Raw genomic sequence first — 22,834 nt, 5'->3', positions numbered from 1 at the left:
GAAAGTTCCACCTTGCTTTCATGCGTCAGCCTTGGTCACCTAATGATGGCTCTCCATGCTGCTCGATCTCTGGCAGCTTTGCTATGTAGTCCCTTATCCGTGAGGTCACACTCAATTACCTCGTCCCAGGTCTTTTTTTGGTCAACCTCTTGCTGCCTTACCCCTAACATTAACACTTCTTATTTTCTGCACCCAATTATCATCCCCCATCCTCTGCACATGCCCAAACCATCTCAATCTACCCCTCCTCATCACATCACCAATACACTCCAGTCCCATCCTGCCTCTGAACTCTTCCATCGTAAACCTAGCCCCCCCAAGCTTCGTACTCTGGGATACACTGCACGTCCACCTAATCATTGCCATTTCTGTACTTTTGAGTCTAAAAATATCCTGTTCCTTTCCTGCCCAGGTCACTATTATACAGCATTACACCCCTAACACATGCCGCATACAAAGATCCTTTAGCCCACTTAGTGTCAGGAGAGGCAACAGCTCCCTGAACTTCTTCCAACCACTCCATACTTTAGCCACAGAGCTAACTCCAACCCCACTGGACATCTTTATTGCCGTAATTGATGACCCATTGTCCCATGATGTTACGAAAGGGAGTGGATGGTAAAGTGAAGAGATTAGTGAACTGGAGCCTATGGGGTTTCTGATGCAGTCTTCAGAATTTTTAACATTGGCCTCTTCACTGTTCCATAAATCCCCTTAAATAATACCATGTTACCAGATCTGAATGTGATATCCCTCGATACACACAGTAGAAATGATGGATATCAGGGTCCAAATGGTGATAGTTGAGGGTTGTACAAGATCAGTCCTTGGTTGGTGTTTCACAGGTGGGCTGCTGGATGTCAGAGGCAGGTTTCGTTCCCTGTGTCAGATGCCTGATACATTAAAAAAAAGTTATCATCATCATCATAACAATCACCACAACCACCATCTTCTTCATTATTGTTGTTGTTGTTGTTGTCATCATCATCAATCATCAGCCATCATCATTATCATCATTTTCATTGTCGTTATCATCGTCATCAATCTCCTTGCCTCTTTTTCCTATGCATAGACGGGCCACACACCCATTCACTTAGTATTCATTAAATAAAAGGATTGGGCAATGGATGGATGGATGGACCAACAAAACATATTTGTATAATTCTGTGCTCCCTGAACATGCCGTTATTATTCTCCCCCGGGTGCTAGAGAGGATTGCCTTCATACTGTGGCACTACTGCTTGGTTATACAAACATCTCTCACCTCTCCCTGTCCCCATAAATGGAGGATGATGTACTACAGGAGAGGAGGCAACTTAGGCCTGTAGTCCATTGGGTTCATGTGCAGATGAACCCAGAACAGCAATGAAAACATTCTCTCCTCACCAGATTGTAAGCCCTAAAGGAGAGGGTGTGAGGTGCCAGGTTGACCCAGTGTTTATGCGGCATGGTGAAGCTTCACCCACCATGTTTGATGTCACCTTCCTTGCTGACCTTCCTGCCCTCTCACTCAGCACTTATACCATAAAGGCACTTCAACCATCTTCTGTTAATTCCAAGTAAGTGCCTTATACATTGTGGGGATATCAGGCAGAGTAAATGAAACGTATATTCAGGCATTAATGAATTTGAGTTGATGATGACTGGTCAGTTTGTGCTTGAAAACATTTTACTTTTATCTGATATCTACTTCCTAGGTAACCCTTTATGCCCCACTATCATGTTTTCTTGTTTTCCGGCCATCTCCTAAAGGTAAGTGAGCAAAGATCAATGTAAGTTTCATTCATTCATTCATTGCCAGACGCCACATATCCCAAACGGGGTGGTCAAGGGCTTAGAGTTAATTGTTTTACAGGGAGGGGCACTAATCCTCCACCAACCCCACTTGACACGTAGGGAGAACGTTATGCCAACAGCATCTGGTGTTCCCAGGCGGTCACCCTTGCTGATTTTAATTTGTGCTGAATTTAATAATATTATATGAAACAGAGTTTATCTTGTAAACATTGACATACATTTTGAGGTGTTTCCAGGAGGACTGCAACTTACATCTTGGTGGTTTGGCTGAAAATTTGAAATTGAAATTGTTTTGATGCTAGTTATGGTGAAACTAGAGCAGATATTGAGCTGGAAATTGGCATGTTCTTATTTCACCATTCCCATTTCTATCTTGTACTCATAAAATTAGCCTCTTATGAAACAAGGAGTGTGTATATTTTTTTTCTTGACAATTTTGCAACATTTGAACATTGTAGCAGCTAAACTGTGACACATAGTGACCAAAAAAATAAATACACACATATAATTAATCATATTTTCCATGAACCATTATGACCTCCCCCCCCCCCCCCCACCTGGGTCGCTGCAGATTTTCACCATGCCACAGTTTGTGGGTTAAATGTGGATGTTATATTAGGAGCTAATCTGATGTCATAAAGTCTTAGAGGGAAATCGCAGTTGACATCGTCACAGTACTAAAGCCTTCATTTTTTGTTGCAAGGCAAGTGTGAAAAAATATATAAGTTGCTTGTTGCATTTTGATCTGTGAAGCTTTTCTCAGCTAACTACCTTTTTCCTTTGTTTGAAAAAAGTAACTACCCTACTACAAGTCAGTACTGCGGTTTGAAACAGAATGATTATAAAAAGCACCTTTTATCACTTGTCCTTGTTTTCATTTTCGTAGGCTCCAACATGCTTGCATGCGTCAACCTTGGTCATCTAATGGTAGCTTTCCATGCTGCTCGATCTCTGGCAGCATCCCTATTGAGTCCCTTAACCCTGAGGTTACACTCAACGACCTCGTCCCAGGTCTTTATCGGTCTGCCTCTCACTACCCTACCCCCAGCATTAACACTTCTCACTTTCTGCACCAAATTATTATTCCCAGTCCTCTCCACATGCCCAGACCATCTCAATCTACCTCACCTCATCACAGCACCAATACACTCCAGTCCCATCCTACCTCTGAACCCTGCCATCGTAAACGTAGCCCTGCCAGGCCTTGTACACAAGGACGCACTGCACATCCACCTTTTCATTGCCATTTCTGTATGTTTGAGTCTGTGAATATCCTCTTCCATTACTGTCCAGGTCTCACTACCATACAGCATTACACTCCTAACACATGCTGCATACAAAGATCCCTTGGCATGGAGGGAGAGCCCTCTCAGTTTCACAAGAGGCAACAGCTCCCTCACCTCCTTCCAACCACTCCTCACTCTAACCAAAGAGCTAGCTCCTGCCCCACTTCCAGTGCATAATATGTCTCCCAAATGACAAAACTCTTCCACACACTCAAGAGACTCCCCAGCAAGTTCAATCCTGTCATGCCTGGCAATATCCACATGCTGTCCCTGACACACTGCTCACATGAAATCAGCAGCATCTCACAGTCTACCTCTGATTTCACTACATCTCTTATGCACCCACTTGTCACAAACACTGCATAAGATGGAATTACTTCCCACGCCCATGTGACAAATCGGACATGGCCACTCTCCCTCTACTTTGATAGTACCGCCACCAGCCCTAGGTACCATCACTTTTGTTTTTTTTGCATTTACTCTTAAGCTCTTGTTTTTCATACCATCTCTCCACTTCTAAACTCATTCCTTAGCCTCCTTTTCCTTCTCTGCAACCAGCACCAAATCATCAGCATACAACATCTCCCACAGGAGTCCATTTCTGAAGTCACATGAGAGGGCTTCAAGTACCATGATAAACAAGAAGAGGCTCAGGACTGACCCCTGATGCAGGGGCGTCATTTTAATTTTCTTTGGGGGGGGGCATAGGCTATTTAGGAGGCCCCTCTACTCCCACCTCCCCACATGGGGGATGGTGGCCAGCAAGCATTTTGAAGCCACATCTATCTATCTATCTATCTATCTGTCTATCTATTGCCAGACACCTCAATCCCATTTGGGGTGGCCACAAACAAATCGCCTCCAAGTCGCCCTGTCCCCCGCCATTTCACTGCCCTGCTCCCAACTCACACACCCCTCTCTCATATACCTCTCCACCCCATCCCTCCATCTCATCCTCGGCCTCCCCCTCCCTCTTCCCCCCTCCACCTCACTCACATACACTCTCTTCGTCAGTCTTTCACCCTCCATCCTCTCCACATGGTCAAACCACCTCAGTGTGTTCCTCATAACGCTTCCTATCACATCCACATCCACACCACAACGCTCCTTTATATCCTCATTCGTCAGCCTGTCTCTCCACTTGACTCCACAGGCTCCTCTTAAATAACTCATTTCCACTGCTCTCACTCTTGACTTGTGTCCTTCCAACAATGTCCAAGCTTCACTTCCGTACGTTAGAGTTGGTATCACAATACTGTCATGTAGTAACTTTTTCACTTCCATGCTCAGTTCCCTGTTTCTTATCACTGCTTTCAAGGAACCAGCAACCTTTCTTCCCTGCTGTACCCTTTCAAGCACTTCACCCTCCACATGCAAGGCTATATTTAGAAAATTTAATCATTAAACAAATACATATACTGTAAATAATTATTTCTTAAACCAGTTACTTCCTGACACACACACTAATGGATATTCTAGTATTGGCAGTATTTCTGTGTGAAGTTGAATATGTAATTTAAAGTGCATGGTAAAGTACATATCATTACATTATATGCTAATGAACTTTCATAATAAACAAAATAGGAATTAAAATATTTGTATTGGTGAAAGCTTAAACTGACTTCATTTTTATAGCCTAATGAAAAGATAATGAATAAAAAATTTAGAATGAAAAGTTGTGAACTTGTAATTGAATTAAAAATTGAAAGCTTTTAGCTTACTAGCCCCCAAAATACCATGAACCATATAAAGTAATGTGAAAAAGTAAGCTCTACACTAAGAGGTGGGAGAAATAAAGTGATGGTTTTTAAATCTGGAAGACACTCAGGTAAGAGTGGTATATTAATTTCAGAATTCATTAGAGGAAATTGAAAACCAAACTACGTATATTTATTGCATTGAATAATGAATAAACTACTACAACAGGGGATATCTCCGTGATCTCTGCTTTGCAAAGTTATTTGTAGTGACCTTTGTGGCCTACGTGCCATGGTGAATAATGCCGTATATTCTACCCAAAGCAGCTTTATTCTGTACCAATTCCAAGAGCTTATTGTAGTTACATGGCAAGATATACATTAATTTGACTTGTGAGGGTGTGTGGGGAGAAGAGAAGATGAAAGGGGATGGGAGGAACAGCATGGTGGAATGAAGAGGTGAGAGAGGCTGTGGCACAAAAGAAGAAAGCAAATAGTATGTGGATGAGAAACAGGGGTGTGGAAGAAGTTGATAGATGGATGAGAGAGTTATATATAGAGAGGAAGAGAGAAGCAAAAAGATTAGTAAGAAGAGAGTGGATGAGGAATTTGGAAGGAATTTGAGTGTAAAGTGGAGGGAACATAATAAAAGGTTCTTGAAAGAGGTAAAGAGAGTTAAACAGGGTGTCAAAGGAGTTAGATAGGGAGTGAAAGATAAAAATGGTAGATTACTAGTGGAGAAGCGAGAAAAGGTAAGGAGATGGAGGGAACACTTTAGGGTATTGCTGAACATAGAGAATGAAAGTAATGCGAGTGTAAGTGGCTGGGAGAAGGAGGGATGTGAGAGAAGAGAGGAAGAAATCAGTAGGATGGAAGTTGTGGAAGCAATGAAGAAAGCTAAAATGGGGAAAGCTCCAGGAATTGATGGAGTGTGTGGTGAAATGATGAAGCATGGGGAAATGATTGTAGTAGAATGGATGTGGAAGATGTGCAGATTGGCCTGGGAGGAAGGTAGAGTCCCAGAGGATTGGAATTAAGGTATAATTATTCCCCTGTACAAAGGAAAAGGGGAAAAAGAAGTATGCGGTAATCATAGGGGCATTTATCTTCTTAGTGTAATAAGAAATGTACAGTATATGGTAGGATACATATTGACAGAGTTAGGGAAATAACAGAGGAATTAGTTGGAGAAGAACAGGGAGGTTTTAAGAAAGGAAGAGTTTGTGTAAATCAGATACTCATTCTTAGCTCTTCAGTGGAAAAGTCTCAAGAGAAGGGAAAGAAGTTGTATGCAGCCTTCATGGATTTGGAGAAAGCATATGACAGGGTGAATAGACAAGGATTGTGGAAAGTATTAAGAGTACATGGAGTAGATGGGAAGTTGTTGAATGCTGTGAAGAGTATGTATGAGGGTGCTAAGGCTGCAGTGCATGTGGATAGTGAACTGAGTGAATTTTTCTGTTTGAAAGTTGGATTGAAATAGGATGTGTCATGTCTCCATGCTTCTAAAATCTGTATGTGGAAGGGGTAATAAATGAGATACAAGGTAGGGCAGTGGATGTTGGAGCTGTCCTAATGGGAGAGGGCAGTGTCTGGAAACTTCCGCTACTGTTGTTTGCAGATGATACTGTGTTGTTAAGTGAAGACAAAGGGGAGCTGCAAAGCTTGGTGGATGAGTTTGAAAGAGTGTGTAAGGAAAGGAATCTAAAGGTGAATGTAGAAAAGAGTAAAGTTATGGTCTTTGAGAGAAGTGAAGTCAATGAATGTACAGTGAGGTTCTATGAGGAGGAGATGGAAAATGTGAGTGCATTTAAGTACTTGGGTAATGTGATGAGTAAGGATGGAAGTTTGGCGGGTGAAATGCTTGAAAGGGTACAACAAGGAAGAATGGTTGCTGTTTCCTTGAAAGCAGTGATATGAAACAGGGAAGTGAGCATGGAAGTAAAAAAGTTACTACATGACAGTATTGTGATACCAGCTCTAATGTATGGAAGTGAAGCTTGGACCTTGTTGGAGGGACAGAAGTCAAGAGTGAGAGCAGTGGGAATGAGTTATTTGAGAGGAGCATTGTGATATGTGGTGGCGACCATCATCCACTCACTTGAAGTAGTGCTCCCTACTCCTTCCTTAGCCTTTATCATTCTATTTCTGTGCCTCCCCTCCTCTCTTCCTATTTCTCCCATCTTTCCTGTCACTTCTTATTGCTTTTCTTTCCTTTACAGGTGACTTTACATTGAGTGACAAGCCAAATGGTTTCCTGGAAGCCAAGAAACCATTTACAACGCTGGGTGGTAACCATATAACCAAACCATACGTGCTCCCTCCGTGTCAACAAGTGGGTTGGTGGAGGGTTAGTGCCCCTCCCCGTAAAACAACTAACTCAGAGTCAAATGGCCATCCCTTACGGGTTATGGCATCTGGCAATAGATAGATAGATAGATGTGGAGTCACATGGAGAGACAGACTGACAAATGAGGAAGTGAAGGAGCATTGTGGTGTGGATGTGGATGTGATAGGAAGCGTTAGGAGAAACACACTGAGGTCATTTGGCCATGTGGAGAGGATGGAGAGTGAGAGACTGACAAGGAGAGTGTATGTGAATGAGGTGGGGGGGAGAGGGAGGGGGAGGCCAAGGATTAGATGAAGAGATGGAGTGGAGATGTATATGAGAGAGGGGGATGTGAGGTGGGAGCAGCGCAGTGAAATGGAGGGGGACAGGGCGACATGGAGGCGATTTGATTGTGGCCACTCCTTACGGGATCAAGGCGTCTGGGAATAGATAAGCAGATAGAACTGTGTTCATACATACTTTAGCAGCCCTTACAGAATGAACTCCCCACGGTGTCTGCTGTCTGACTGGCCGGCCGCTGGCTTGTATACCTATCATGTTCAGACCACGTTACCAGGATATAAAGAAAACATTTGAACTTTTAATTCCGACGTCGAACCACAAAATAAAATAAAACCTTGCTTTCTTGTTTTTGTGTGTGTGTGTGTGTGTAAAGCATATATGTCACTTAAGTATTTGTGACTTAGATTTTGTCATATAGATTTTGTTTAAAAAAAAAAAAAAAAAAAAATCCTTACTTGGTTCTGATGCCACCCTGCTGCCACCCCTATTGTCCCCTTTTTCTTCACGGTCCCATGGTACCTCCCCTCCCCTCTGGATCTTTCCACCTCCCACTTTGGGAACCACAGATCTAAATGAACTCTTAAGACTCCTACCTACAGGTACGTACTTCCCAAGATGAAGAAAAACTTTTAATGATAGCCAGAATACAATAAAAAAGGCAGCTCAATACTGAAGTTACCTGAATGGGGGGCTAGGAACATATTTACATTGACATCCTTTAATATACCTAGTAAATTATTGAGATTATTGCACACACACACACACACACACACACACACACACACACACACACACACACACACACACACACACGATATGTCACTCAAAACGTACTGAGGCTAAATACGATTATTTTCAATTTCATTATTTTAACCTTATATTTTTTTCATTAATTGTAGTTCATTTGGAGGCCCCCCTCAGAAAGCTTGGGGGGGGGGGCAAGCGCCCCTCGCCGCCTCCCCCAAATGACGCCCCTGCCCTGATGCACACCAACATTCACAGAAAACTCATTACTCAAATCTCTGTTCACCTGTACCTGGGTGCAAGCACCCACATACATGGCCATAGCCACCCTAACCAGCCACTTCTCGATCCCAGGCATTCTCATTGCCCACTTCACCACCTCTCTAGGGATTTTGTCAAAGGCCTTCTCCAAATCAACAAAAACAAAGTACAGTTCCCTTTTCTTTCTTATATATTTTTCCTGAAGCTGCTGAACAGTGAATATGACATCAGTGGTCCCTTTGCATGGCATAAACCCAAACTGCATCTCATCATTATTCACTCTTTCACCTATCATACCTTCTAGAACTCTCTCCATTACCTTCTTGGTCTAAAAGCTTTGTGCCTCTATATTTTTTTTCTTTACAGGGTATCATCCTTCCCCTTGTACACATTTATAATTACACTCTTCAGCTAATCATGTGGGACAGCACACACATATATAATTGTATTTGTCAGATCAGTGACTGACCTCACTCCTATATCATCTTAAGCTTTCAACATTTCAGCAGTCAGTCTAGACACATCTGCTGCCTTCCACACCTGCATCCTGCTTTTTGCCTCACTCACAGTAGCGGTGTCAATCAAAGGCCAAGGGCCAAACACTGGATCTGCTGGCTCCAAACCTTCCCTGTCCCAGTCAAACTCCTCATTCAACTACTGGCTATAATGCTTTCTCCATGCGTCTTTAATATCCCCACCATTCACCACAACCCTTCCTTCATCATTCTTCACACAGTGCTTACCTATGATATCCCTGTTCTCCCGCTTCATCTGATTTGCCACCTTAAAAATCATATTCTTCCTTTCCTCATGATTTAGGTTATCAAGTAAAAGTCTCTGTGACCCAGACTTTGCCCTGTAAACCTCTTTTCTAGTCCTACACTTAGCAACCAAGTATTCCTCTGTTACCACCCTTCTTCCATTCCTGGAAAAGCCTTCTTTTCTCCATAACTGCAGCTTTTTCACCCTCATCCCACTACTAAGTCACTTTATGTCTTGGTGGGCCTCTTGTCGATCCACATACTGAACCAGTAACTCTCAAGAGGTTGGTCTTGAGGGCTTTGTTCTGTTCATTAACACTTCCATCCACATCCTCTTGTTCAGCCACCACCCTCCTCATCTCGCTGTAGAAGGCATCCCTTACTGTTTGGTTTTTCAGCTTTCATATTTTCCTCGTAGGTGTATATATCCTCTTTTTCATCACCCGCTCCTTATGCATCATGTCACATATCAATAATTTGTGTTGCTGCATACACTCCTCACTCCCTATAACTTTAACATCCCTCACTGACCTGCTATCAGGATATAGTCTATCTGGCTGCCGTTTCTTCCAGACTCGTACGTAATCAACCCACTCTTTTCCTGAAATGTGTGTTGCACACAGTCATGTTCATTGCCTCCCCAGGCTCAAGTATCCTTTCCCCTTCCTCATTTCTTGTGCCATATGCACATCCCCCATGTACTCCTTCATATCCTTGACTAGTTTCACCTACATGACCATTTATATCTCCCCCTGATATTTCAAATTCATCATCCCCCCATACCACTTACCACACATATTAAGTCATCCCAAAATCTGTCCTTCTCTACCTCATCTAGGCCTGCCTTTTATAACATACGTCGATACAATTGCAAACACCATCCCACTGAACAAAATTTTCACTACCATTATCCTATCACTTACTCTCATAACATTCATGACATACTCCAACCATTTCTCCCTAACCAACACACCCACACCTATTTGCCTATTTGGAAAATCAGTACTTGGGGTCAACCATATTCACCTGATGGTTGTCCTCCAAGTGCAGTTTCTTTCAGTATCTGTGAGGTCCCAGAACCTCATCCCAAATGTTCCATGTTTTGTCCACAGGAACTCATGTTCAGTTCCATGTAATGCATAACCCAGTTATATCTGGTCATTTATAGCCAGGTGCATTGATCCCAGAGAGAGTGGTCACAAACATGTCCTCGCTGTCATCCTGTCTTCTACCATCAGTACCTTCCCTCACAGCACCCTCAATTATATACCTCTTCACCCAGTCCCTCCACCTCATCGTTGATCTCCCCCCCCACCCCACCTTACATACACTTTCCTGGTTAATCTCTCATTTGCCATTCTCTCCACATGACCATATCACTTCAGGGTACTTTTAACACTTTCCAGTGCATCCTTATTAACACCACAGTTTTATCAGAGTTCCTCATTTTTCTCACTGATTCTCTTCAATGTCCAAACCATTTTAGCATACCTTTGAACATCACCTCACTTGTACAATCATTACCAAACATCCAATATTGCTTATGATGTGATGAACATCATTAATTGTCCCTGTTTCACTACCACAGAGCATTTCACTTCTCACACATAAGCATCCAACTTCCCCTTTCAGGAAAAACATGGCCACTTTAACATTTTACATCTTACATTCCCCCCCCCCCCCAAATAGGCATCATCCAGTTAGCTGGGTCAGCACTCTTCTCACTTCCATTCTTTTCAAGGCCTCTCATTCTCTTAGTTGAATACTGTACCCAGAACTGTCATTTGGACTGATACAGGGATAAGGGACCTGAGGGATAAGGGACTGAATGGGGAGGCTGCCAGAGATCAAGGAACATGGAGAGTCACCATTAGGTGACCAAGGTTGATGCATGCAAGCATGTTGGGGCCTACATAAACAATACTATGATAGGAAACACTATTTTTTTGGTCCCAATTTAAATGATACTGCTATAGGAAATATTATCTTCTTGATGCCTATATAAATGGTACTGTGATAGGAAGTACAGTATTATCTTTTTAGTGTCTGTGTAAATGATACAGCAATAGGAAATATTATTTTTTTGGAGCCTGTATAAATGATACTATGATAGGAAATATTATCCATCACCTGCAGACTGGTGACCTATGGGCAAGTGACTGTGCGCAACATGGCCGCACCAACTTTGCCTGAGGTCTTCATGGTAGAGGAGGAGGGTGGAGAGCCAGGTGGAGCCAGCCAGACCATCACCTTATCCACTCCACAACTTGAGGCAGTCTTCTCCTCAGCTGGTCTGCTTCAGTCAATCAAAGCACAAGGACACTCGCAGCCTGTCTCCCTTGAGTTCGTGAAATATGGGGTGGTGTAAGTACTGCCCAGATTGTGTCAGTCAAAGAAGAAGGAGAGTGGCCATGTGCAGTTTGCCACAAGGGCATGGGAAGTAATTTCATCTTGTGCAGTGTCAGTGATAAGTGGGTGCATAAGAGATATAGTGGTATCAGAGGTAGACTGCGAGATAATGCTGTTTTAATGCGTGCGGTATGTTGGGGAGAGCAGATGGAGATTGTCGGGTGTGAAAGGATTGAACTTGCTGGTGAGTCTCTTGAGTGTGTGGAAGGGTTTTGCTATTTGGGAAACGTTACTTGCTGGAGGTGGGGCAGAAGCTAGCTCTGTGGCTAGAGTGACGAGTGGTTGGAAGAAGTTCGGGAGCTGTTGCCTCTTGTGACATTGAGAGGACTCTCTCTCTATGGTAAGGGATCTTTGTCTGCCGCATGTGTTAGGAGTGTAATGCTGTATGGTAGTGAGACCTGGGCAGTAAAGGAAGAGGATATTCGCAGGCTAAACCATACAGAAATGGCAATGATTAGGTGGATGTGCAGTGCGTCCCTGAGTGCGAGGGCTGGGGGTGCTAGGTTTGCAATGAAAGAGTTGAGGGGTAGGATGGGACTGGAGTGTATTGGTGTTGTGATGAGGAGAGGTAGATTGAGATTGTTTGGGCATGTGGAGAGGATGGGGGTTGATGATTGGGTACAGAAATTGAGAAGTGTTAATGTTAGAGGTGGGGTTGCGAGAGGTTGACCGAAAATGACCTGGGACGAGGTCATTGAGTATGACCTCAGGGATAAGGGACTGAATAGGGAGGCTGCCAGAGATGGAGCAGCATGAAGCGCCGCCATTAGGTGACCAAGACTGATACATACAAGCATGTTGGAGCCTTCAAAAATGAACGGACGAATGATCCATCCATCCATTTGTTCAGTCACTCAGTCACCCATCTACCAATTGATCCATCCATCCATCCTTTCCCTTGTTGCCCCATCAGGAGTGTAGCAGTCAGTCAGCCATCCTTCCATTGATCCATCCATCCATCCATCCATCCCATCCTTCCATTAATGCCCCATCAGGAGTGTAAGGTTCCAGGGCTAGGCCACTCACTCCAGATATTTAAGGCAAGAATTACTAGTTGCTCATTCCTGAATGGCATTATGTGAGCAATAATGCCTAACCACCCAGTGATTTTAACCCTTGTAGGCCACATACTTTTAGAATGCCTGAATCCACTAGACCACCAGGGATCCATTTGTTGATTATGTGATTACGATCCAGCGTAGTAAATGGTTGACTGATCCGTCCATCCCTTTAATATTGTAGTGAAAAGTGGGGTTATGATGGTAGTAAGTGAAAGGACTATTCCCTTTTCACCTTAGCTTGGCTCAGATTTTTGTCTTTTGCAACTTATTTTCTGTAGTGTGGCTGCATAAGGAAATACCATGGCCCTGTTTTCTTTCCATAGCACTTTTTGATGACTAGTACCAAATTTTCCTGTTAATCTTTTGCTACATATCAGCATTCAAGGTAGAGAGATGGCAAGTTTAGTCCAAATTAGAGTGAAAACAATATACTGTGTTTAGAGCTGCTGAATATACTGAGGCAAGGTGTTCATGGTTAGCGTAATGAAATGTCGACAGAAAAAGCAAACATATCAAAAATATATTGGATAAAATACTGTACTGCCAATTACATATAGAAAGTTTATCTGGACCTTGAAATTGAAATGTACCCGAGTTTCCATTCTTGTAGCTGATTGGCTGTCATTTTGAAGAGAATTCAGGTAACAGAAAGCTCATCATGTTTCCATTTCCATCTTTAAACTCTGTAGCTGTAATTAATCTTAATAGGTGAGTGTTCATCACAAATGATGACCCAATCTGGAAAAATAATCAGTTGCATGTGAAACACAATAATATGACAGATATCAGAAAGAAAGACAGACAATTCTAAATTCAACACTGACAGGCTGGCTGATCCACAGATTCCCTGGTCTGTCTGTCTGAGCAGACTTGTCAACTGAAGATAAGTAACTCCTTCTGTTGGGCCATCCTTCAAGTATAGTAATGCTTATTCATACAGGAAATCAGTGCTTCCTCGTAGTAGATAGTCCTTTTCAGGGTCGAACCATGGTCTTTCCCTTCCGTGAGATGCAGGGAAATATGAGGAGGTTCGATCTTGAGTGGATGTTGCATTTGTTCCACCCAGAGTGTATAGCACCACCATACGTAAGTTCCTTGTCAGCACCAGATAATTGTACTGAAGGGACTGATTATACTATACAAATCCCATCCCAGCCTGCCTTACTATATTTGGTTATTTTTTCCTGATGAAAATGAGCCACTCTCACAATTTAAATACGAAGTTGCGATTGCATAAAATCTGATGAGCCTTAGGTATGAGGTGGGAGTGAGTCTTCTTGGTTGCAAGTCAAATCATCTCCCTAGTCTGACTACACTTGTTTGGAGCAGACATATTATGCTTTTATGGCTTTAACTTGACTTAACATATCCATTTCTTCATACTGAATGCTGAGTTGTAACAGCAGAGTAACAACAGAATATGATGCTAATTATGAAGAAGTGCTGTAGAAAGGATTTAGAGCTGCAGTTTTGTCTTTTTCTGCCACTGAGCTGTGTAAAATAAGCTGTCAGTGGAAAAAATTTGGAAGCCTTCATACTCTACTATCCTTAGTGTCAGCCTTATAATTAGATATGATAATCATAGTCTTCTCTGTAACAGACAGCCTCAAAAGGACCATAATGTCTATTGCTGGCTACTTTTATATGTACAGGTACTCCTTTGTACAGAGTTCCTTTGTAAGTGAAGTACAGGTGTATTGTCAGATCAACCCTCCAGTCTTACTACACTTTGGCATCAGCTGAGATAAATGGACTTATGGATCTTGATCATGTTATAGTTATAGTTTTTGTTGTTCAGTAACACTGGTCTGTCTGGCTAAGCAGACCCATCAATTACAGGCAAGCAACCACCCTTTTAGGGTCATCCTGTGCAGTGAATTGATGCTGCCCTGCAGCAGGCAGGACCTCGCCACACTGTGGCAGAGGGAAGAGTGTAGAAATTTAGTTCCTAGATGGACACAGGATTTGTGCCTCACCTCCCAGTTAAACTGGAACATCATAATAGGCTCCACATTACCCCACTGTTAGGTTATATAGTTACCACCCATCATTGTAAATAGTTTCCTGGGTTACAGGAAACCATTAGGCTTGTCACTTACAATAGAGCCACCTGAAGTGGAAAGAATAATAATGAAAAAGGACAGGAAGGATGGGAGAAGTAGGAAGCGAGGAAGGCGTGCAGAAAAGGAAGGATAAAGGTGAAACAAGAAGTAGGCAGCACTACAGCAAGTAAGTTTATGATGACCACAACCACCTCCCACGTGCAGGCTACAGTAAACACACCATAGTCAAATCTATCTTTTCTCTTAACAGCAACCGGCACGAGACAAGTGGGGCGTACCTGTTCCTGCCGGACAAGGAAGCAGTTCCAGTGTCTCCCGGGGGCAGTGGGGTGGTAATGGTGAGGGGGCCACTCATCTCATCGCTCACCACACAGCTCACGCACATCCTCCACACCGTCTCACTCAAGAACTCTCCTGGTGTGTTGGCTGGGTTTTGGAGGAGTTGTAATAAGGATGAAGTGTGCATACCTGTTTACTGTATGCTTTTGGCATACAAAGCTAAGTACTTTAGGGTCATTGTATGCTTATATGCACAGAAAATCAAAACTGCTTCTCAGCCTTTTTTTTATGCATTTTTGAGGGAATGCGATTTTTTTTTTTTTTTTTTTTTTTTTTTCAAAGACAGGATGTTTACAACTGTAAATCTGATTTCCATATTTGGGCATGAGCAATTTTCATCAGTGAAAATTGTCAGGTTGACCTTTTGAGGACCAGTTTAATTAATTTGATAATTTTTTGTTTCATCTGGCACCAAGAAAATGTATTTCCTGTACTGTAAATAGCCTGTTTGTCTCCTTTTACTTTATCCCTGTTTTGCCAATAAAATTTACATAGAATACTTACAGATAGCATGCTTGGCCAGTTGTTTCCAGGAAAATCTGGCAACCCTGGGGATTCTTGTGCCATATACAGTACAGTATCACTTTATCTTTCAAATTGTATGTTTTTTAGGACTCAGCCTTATGTGTAGGCAGTATCAGGAGCAACAACTCTAATTATGTATATAAATGTCCGTCAGCTCCTTCCTGTACCCCAAATAGAGGATGGTGGGCTGCAGAAGGGTAATGTCAACTTGCAGTTTATTTAGTTCACATTCAGATGAGTCTGGGGCCAAAATAACAACAACAAGAACAGCTTGCATGAAGGTGTATATGAAAAGTGTTGCACCTGTTTTGAAATGTGATTGCTGAAGCCTTATCCCACAAGCATATGTAAATTGCAAAAAATCCATCCATCCATCATCCAATCCTACGTTGCCCCATGAGGAGCGTAGGAGCCCGGGGCTAGGCAGCTGGTCCTAACATTTAAGATGAGAGTGACCAACCTCATTCATCCCTGAGTGGCATTGCATGAGCAATTAACCCCAATTACCCCTTGGATATAAACCTTCACCGGCTCAATCCAATTGGAGCACAGTAATTACCCACTAAACCACCAGGCGCCAAAATTTGTTTATATGGTTACCACCCAGCGTAGTAAATGGTTTCCTGTACACCAGGAAACCATTTGGCTTGTCACTCAGTGTAGAGTCACCCACAGGCAGAAGGAAGAGGGAAGAATGAAGGAATGAAAGACAGAAGAGGGAGTGTAAAGTCACCCGCAGGCAGAAAGACGAGGAAAGAATGAAGGAAAGAAAGACAGAAGAAGGTGGAAGGAAAGAAGGATGGAGGAGAGGACAGGGCAGACACCCGAGAGCAGCACTACATTGAGTGAGTGGATGGTAAGTGCCCCCACCTACCACAAAAATTGCATTAAAAAATAAATTAAAAATGGTGTTGACTTTTAGTGTCAAGCCCATAATTATGAAATCTTAAATGAGAGGTAGATGGATGTATGACCAATTTCAGGAAGAATGCTCTTGATAATTGTTGCACTAGCTAATACAGGTATTTTATTATTTCGTACTTCTATTATGGGGTCATACCCTTCCCCATTCTTAAGAGGGGAATAGAGGCAGGATGGTGCTGGAGAGGAACATCTTCATGAGATGGCACTGATATAGCCAAATGTGACTCAGCTCCCTCCCTATCCCACAAAAAGAGGATGATGGATTGTAGAAGTGCAGTGTCAGCCTGCATTACACCAGGTTCATGTCTAGATGAGTCTGGGACCACAACAACAACAATGAGTTTGTGATGATAAATGATGTGATATATGTCTTTATGGTATAAATTACTAGTTATGGTGAAAGTTTAGTTCATTGAATCATGTCTACAGTAAGTTGTTGGAGGTATTTTGATCATGTTATACAAGCAGAGTATGTAGGCCATTAGGCCAGTCACCCACCTGTAAGGTTCTGGACCACAGTAGCCTAACCTCAAGTCCAAACACCCAGTGGACTGTAAGCTGAAGTTGCCATTCTGCTGCTGTCCACCATCATCCTTTTTGGGAGATGGGGAAAAACTTTTGGAACATGTACATAACCAGGTAGTGGTGTTGTGTCCCTACTGCAGTGCCACTTTGTGAAGGAGTCCTCCAGAGGATTGGTTGATAACCCCTTCATTGTGATGACATATTATTCGCTGTATACCTGTTATCTCCTGACAAGTTTATTCAGTTTTAGAGAGCCTTCTCTAACTAGAGGAGTTAACTCTAGCCATCGTTAAGGCCTGCACTTCTAGACATCTTCCCTAAGTTTAATAAAATTATCAAGTGGTAGCAAGAATAAGCAAGAAAAATACATTGCCAGGTTGAAGGGGTTCATAGGCTGTACTAGGAAGCTGTAAGCTCAGTGACATGTACCTTTCCCTTCCTTTTATCTTCCTCCCTCCTCTCCCCCACTCATCTCGACCTGTTTCCTCCACTCATCTCCTTCATTCCTGTCCCTCACTCTCCCCCTCTCTCCACCACAGGTGTTGATGGGCAGAGCGTGGATATACATAATATGGTGGACATCAAGTCCGAACGTAACTTTGAGTTTGCCATGAGACTGTCATCTGACGTGAAGAGTGGTGATGTCTTCTACACAGACCTTAATGGATTCCAGGTGAGAGTATAGATTATTATTGTCCATCCATCCATCCATCCATCATCCAGTACTATGTCGCCCCATGAGGAGCGTAGGAAACGGGGCTAGGCAAGTTGGTCCTGACATATAAGATGAGAATGACCAGCCTCACTCATCCCTGAGTGGCATTACATGAGCAATAAACCCCAACCATCCCTTGGATATAAACCTACACAGGCTCAATCTGATTGGAGCACCTTAATTACCAACTAAACCACCAAGCACCATAATTTGATTATATGGTTACCACCCAGCATAGTAAATGGTTTCCTGGTGTACAGGAACCCATTTGGCTTGTCACTTAGTGGGGTCACCCATAGGCAGAAGGAAGAGGAAAGAATGAAGGAAAGAAAGACAGAACAGGGAGTGTAAAGTTACCCATAGGCAGAAGAATGAGGAAAGAATTATTGTTATTATTATTATTATTATTATTATTATTCACTCTCATCTTAAAAATGTCGGGACCAACTGTCTAGCCCCGGGCTCCTACGCTTCTCATGGGGCAATGTAGGATTGGATGATGGATGGATGGATTATTATTTTTATTATTATTATTATTATTATTATTGTGGTAAGATGGGATGCTCACCATCCACTTGCTCAATGTAGTGCTGCTTGGGGTGTCTACCCTTTCCTCTCATCCTTCCTTCCTCTTCTGTTTTTCTTTCCTTCATTCTTTTCTCATTTTTCTGCCTATGTGTGACTTTACACTTCCTTCTCTGTCATTCTTTCCTTCACTCTCTCCTCTTCCTCCTGCCTATAGGTGACTCTACACTGAGTGACAAACCAAATGGTTTTCTGTACACCAGGAAACCATTTACTATGCTGAGTGATAACCATATAACCAAATAATGGTGCCTGGTGGTTCAGTGAGTAATTAAGGTGCTCTGATCAGATTGAGCTGATGCAGATTTATATCCAAGGAGTGGTTGGGGTTTGTTGCTCATGTAATGCAGGGGTGACAAGAGCTGGTCACCCTCATCTTAAATGTCAGAACCAACTTGCCTGGCCCTTGGGTCCTGTGCTTGTCGTGGATCAACACAGGATTAGATGATGAATGAATGATGAATGAAATTATTATTATTTCCTTCTTTCTTTCCTCTTCCTTCTGTCTGCAGGTGACCGTACATTTAGTGACAAGCCAAAAGGTTTCCTGTACACCAGGAAACCATTTACCACACTGGGTGGTAACCATATAATCAAATTATGGCACCTGGTGGTTTAGCAGGTGCTTAACCCGAGGTGTCCCGTCGACGTATGGGTAAAACATTTTGCATTTGCCAGTCCCATCGACGTACTGGTACGTCGTGCAATTGCAAGGTTCATAATTTGCACAATTTTCAATTTTCGCGTGTGATTTTTCATGCATATACACGGGACACCTTCCTCTATTCCTCTACAAGATGCCAAGCAGGGACAATGCCTTACACTGAATAAACTCCCCACCCCCCCTGCACGCCATTGTCTTGGCAATTCACCTGTTACCAGTGACCTGGCCAATAAAGATATTCAGGGCCAGAGTGATTCCCCAATCAATGACAGTGTGGAGGTCAAAGTTTACATAGCATTAGAGGAAGAAACAGTCAGAAATGATGACCAGGTAATTTGGCAAAAATGGGTCAGGTATGGTGATGAGTTAATGAGTGAAACAATGCTTATGATGCTATATTACTGTTTGAAAACCAATATACTCTCATACTACATATAAATTCGTACCAAGTAACTAAATAAATACTGTTTATGAGTGTTGTGAAATAGTTACCCTCCCATAGAACTTGTTTTCTTTGGTGTCAGCCTGTTAGAAAACCTAGTAAGGTAAGGAGGTACTGCTACCTGGATCGAGTATTTTAAACCTCAGGTGAGCGATTTCTCTATGAATTTTCAATATTTCTCACCTAAAGTGGAGGTTTTAGCCAAATAAAATTTTTTCGAAAATACCTCAGGATTGGGGGGTGTCGGAGGTGCGAAATAGCTCGGGACATGACGGGTTAAGGCACTCCAACTGGATTCAGCCTGTGTAGGTTTATATCCAAGGTATGGTTGGGGTTTATTGCTCACATCGTGCCACTCAGGGATGAGAGAGGTTGGTCACTCTCATCTTAAATGTCAAGACCATCTTGCATAGCCATGGGCTCCTGTGCTCCTTATGGGGCAACACGGGATTAGAGGATGATGATTATTATTATTTTTATTATTGTTAACAGAATTATGGCACTTGGTGGTTTTAGTGGATAATTAAGATGCTCCAATTGGATTGAGCCTGTGTAGGCTTATATCCAAGGGATGGTTGGGGTTTATTGCTCACATAATGCCACTCAGGGATGAGTGAGGCTGGTCACTCATCTTAAATGTCAGGACCAGTTTGCCTAGCCCCGGGTTCCTACACTCCTTATGGGGTGACATAGGATTGGATGATGTACGGGTGGGTGAACAATGGTTGTTCAATTTATATATGGATGGGGTTATGAGATAGGTAAAAACACAAGTTGATGGAGAGTGGGATGACATTAGTAGTGCAAGGTGAAGGATGGAGTATCTCAAATCTGATGTATGCAAATGATGTAGTGGTGATTGCAAATAGACAGGAGCATAATAGACTGGTTCAGAGTTTTGTAGGTGTCTGTGAGTGCCATACCTTGAAAGTAAATTTAAATTAAAATAATGATTGTTGAGAGAGGTGACTCCCATTGTGATAAAATGAATGGGAAGACTTGAACTGGTGAAAGAGTTTAAGTAGCTGGGTGCACTGATAGAGAAGAGGTAATTGTGCAAAAGAAGTGGAAAATAGAGAAGCACAGAGAAAGAAAATGGCAGGTTCTCTGAAGGCTGTGTTACAAAATAGAGGTCTAAGTGTGATGGCTGTGAAAGGCTTGCTTGAAGGAGTTTTAGTGTCTGCACTAATATATGGGTTTGTGACTATGGCGTGGCATGAAAATGAAGTCATGAGTAAGAGCAGTGGAGACGAGGCTGTTGAGGAATGTGTGTGGAGATTGGAATAATGTAATCTGTGAAAGATGTGTAAGAAGGAAGTCTGTGGACACCAGACTTAAAAAGATTGTGCTTAGACAGTATGGTCGTGTGGGAAGAATGGGTGTGAATAAAGCGGTGAGGAAGTTTGAAGGTGGGAGGTTTGGTAGGCCAAAAAGGAGGTGGATAGATATGGTAAATGAGTGTTTGAGAAAGAGAGGAATGAAAGCAGATGAGGCAAGGAAATTGACAAGGAATTGAGTTAGCTGGATTATTTTTATGTGAAAAAGTGCATGACCAGGGTTTGGCACCCCATTTAAAATTGACAGTCATTGACTCTGCCAGATACGTAGATGTGAAACTATGGTAACTATGTGTGGAATAAGTGGTACCCACACAGTGGGGCCTGGATTCTAGGGGCTTGAATAGTGGGTGAACAGGTGTGTGGCCCATTCAGTTGGGCAGACTTTGGCTAGTATCTCAATCTGTCAAGTTTTTCAGGGCTCTCTGGACTCAGTCTCACTCCAGGCATAGGTGGGAATAGTAGTTTGGGTGATGATGATGATTACAGTTATTCAGTCTGTGTTAAATAGGGCTTCAAGGCTTACTTTTGTTCTCCTTCCTAGAGTCCCCATTACTTCATATGAACCCCTTTTTCTAGCTAACTTAATGTATACAACCCAGGAGAACCCCCTCATAGTGAAGGGACTGACAAGAACTAAACCTTTCATATCAGAAAGTTCCTCTTGCATTAGAAATTATCTTATGTAACTAGCAAGTGTAAAAAGAATAAAAAAGACACGTGGGTAATAGGATGATGGTAACAGTGATAATGCTGCAGTTGTGATGATGGTGATGGTGATGATATTCTTCTTATACTCATCAGATTATCAAGCGCACCAGGTATGGGAAGCTGCCCATACAGGCCAACTACTATCCATTCCCATCGCAAGCGTTTATCCAGGATGCTGATTCCCGTCTGTCCCTGCTTTCTGCTCAGCCTCTTGGTGGTTCTTCACTTAAGTCTGGCCAGTTGGAGGTAAGATGGATGGTTGAGTAGCTGGTAGGGTAAAAAGATAATGAATATATATTAAGTGTATAGCTTGCCATTTGTTTTAAAGATGATGAGGGAGTATAAATGTGGTAACCAGTAACACAGTGGTGGTGTGGTGTCTGGTACAGGTGATGCTGGACCGTCGGCTGAACCAGGACGACAACCGGGGACTTGGTCAGGGGGTGCTGGACAACCTCCTCACTCCAAACTCATTCAGGCTGCTTCTTGAACCGAGACTCAAGGCCAAGGTGGGAAACTGGGGAGGCGTGTTTTATTAGTGTTGTTAACCCCATCACTCCCGTGATTTACTACTGTAGAGCAGGGTAATCATGTCAGTTTTTTGCTGCTGTTTTCATTTATTGTTAATGTCACAGAAACTTCAAGTGTGGTTTGCTTCACTGTATTGGCTCAAGTAATAGGTATATGTGTGAGGAAATTGTAATGTGAAAACAGAGTTGCTTCACTAAATAATAACTTCACCAATATCTTGGAAAACATGATGGCACAGTTGAACTGTTCTTTGGGGCAATCATGCCAGTTTGTTTAAAATTCAAGTACCGGTATTTTCATTCATAAATGGTGTTTGCTAATGGCATTTAAGCCTTCAAAAAAACATTAAATACTGCTGAGAACAAAACATTGTGAGATATTAGAAAATCATGTTACATACATAAAATCAGTGTTAAATCTAATGAAAGTGTATTGACAGCATCATTGAGTGTGAAATTTATCGTACAGTGAGAGAGGATAGTGTTTGGAAACTCCCTGTACTGTTGTTTGCAGATGATACTGTGTTGTTGAGTGAAGACGAAGGGGAGCTGCAAGGCTTGGTGGATGAGTTTGGGAGAGTGTGTAACAAACGGAATCTAAAGGTGAATGTAGGGAAAAGTAAAGTGATGGTCTTTGAGAGAGGTGAGGTTAGTGAATGTACAGCGAGGTTGGATTGTGAGGAATTGGAAAATGTGAGTACGTTTAAGTACTTGGGTAGTGTGATGAGTAAGGATGGAGGTTTGGAGGGTGAAGTGCTTGAAAGGGTACAGCAGGGAAGAAAGGTTGCTGGTTCTTTGAAAGCAGTGATAAGAAACAGGGAAGTGA

The 22,834-nt window shown here is 42.6% G+C and overlaps 1 protein-coding gene across 1 annotated transcript in view; it reads left to right on the top strand.

Annotated features, from left to right (window-relative positions):
• LOC145410338 (alpha-mannosidase 2x-like) overlaps window positions 1-22,834 on the top strand; it is an 81,636-nt gene that overhangs the window by 50,308 nt on the left and 8,494 nt on the right. Inside the window, exons 14-19 of the mRNA XM_080280476.1 lie at window positions 1,390-1,559; window positions 11,315-11,542; window positions 14,962-15,128; window positions 17,564-17,697; window positions 21,572-21,724; window positions 21,868-21,987. Of these exons, the coding sequence (XP_080136602.1) occupies window positions 1,390-1,559; window positions 11,315-11,542; window positions 14,962-15,128; window positions 17,564-17,697; window positions 21,572-21,724; window positions 21,868-21,987 (972 nt within the window). The remainder of the gene's footprint in view (window positions 1-1,389; window positions 1,560-11,314; window positions 11,543-14,961; window positions 15,129-17,563; window positions 17,698-21,571; window positions 21,725-21,867; window positions 21,988-22,834) is intronic.

Source organism: Coenobita brevimanus, chromosome 85 (genome assembly GCF_032717465.1).
Source record: "Coenobita brevimanus isolate Jiangsu-jjx chromosome 85, ASM3271746v2, whole genome shotgun sequence".
Taxonomy (NCBI): Eukaryota; Metazoa; Arthropoda; class Malacostraca; order Decapoda; family Coenobitidae; genus Coenobita; species Coenobita brevimanus.
Note: the sequence above shows the minus strand (reverse complement) of the source record. Positions and strands in the feature narration are given on the sequence as shown.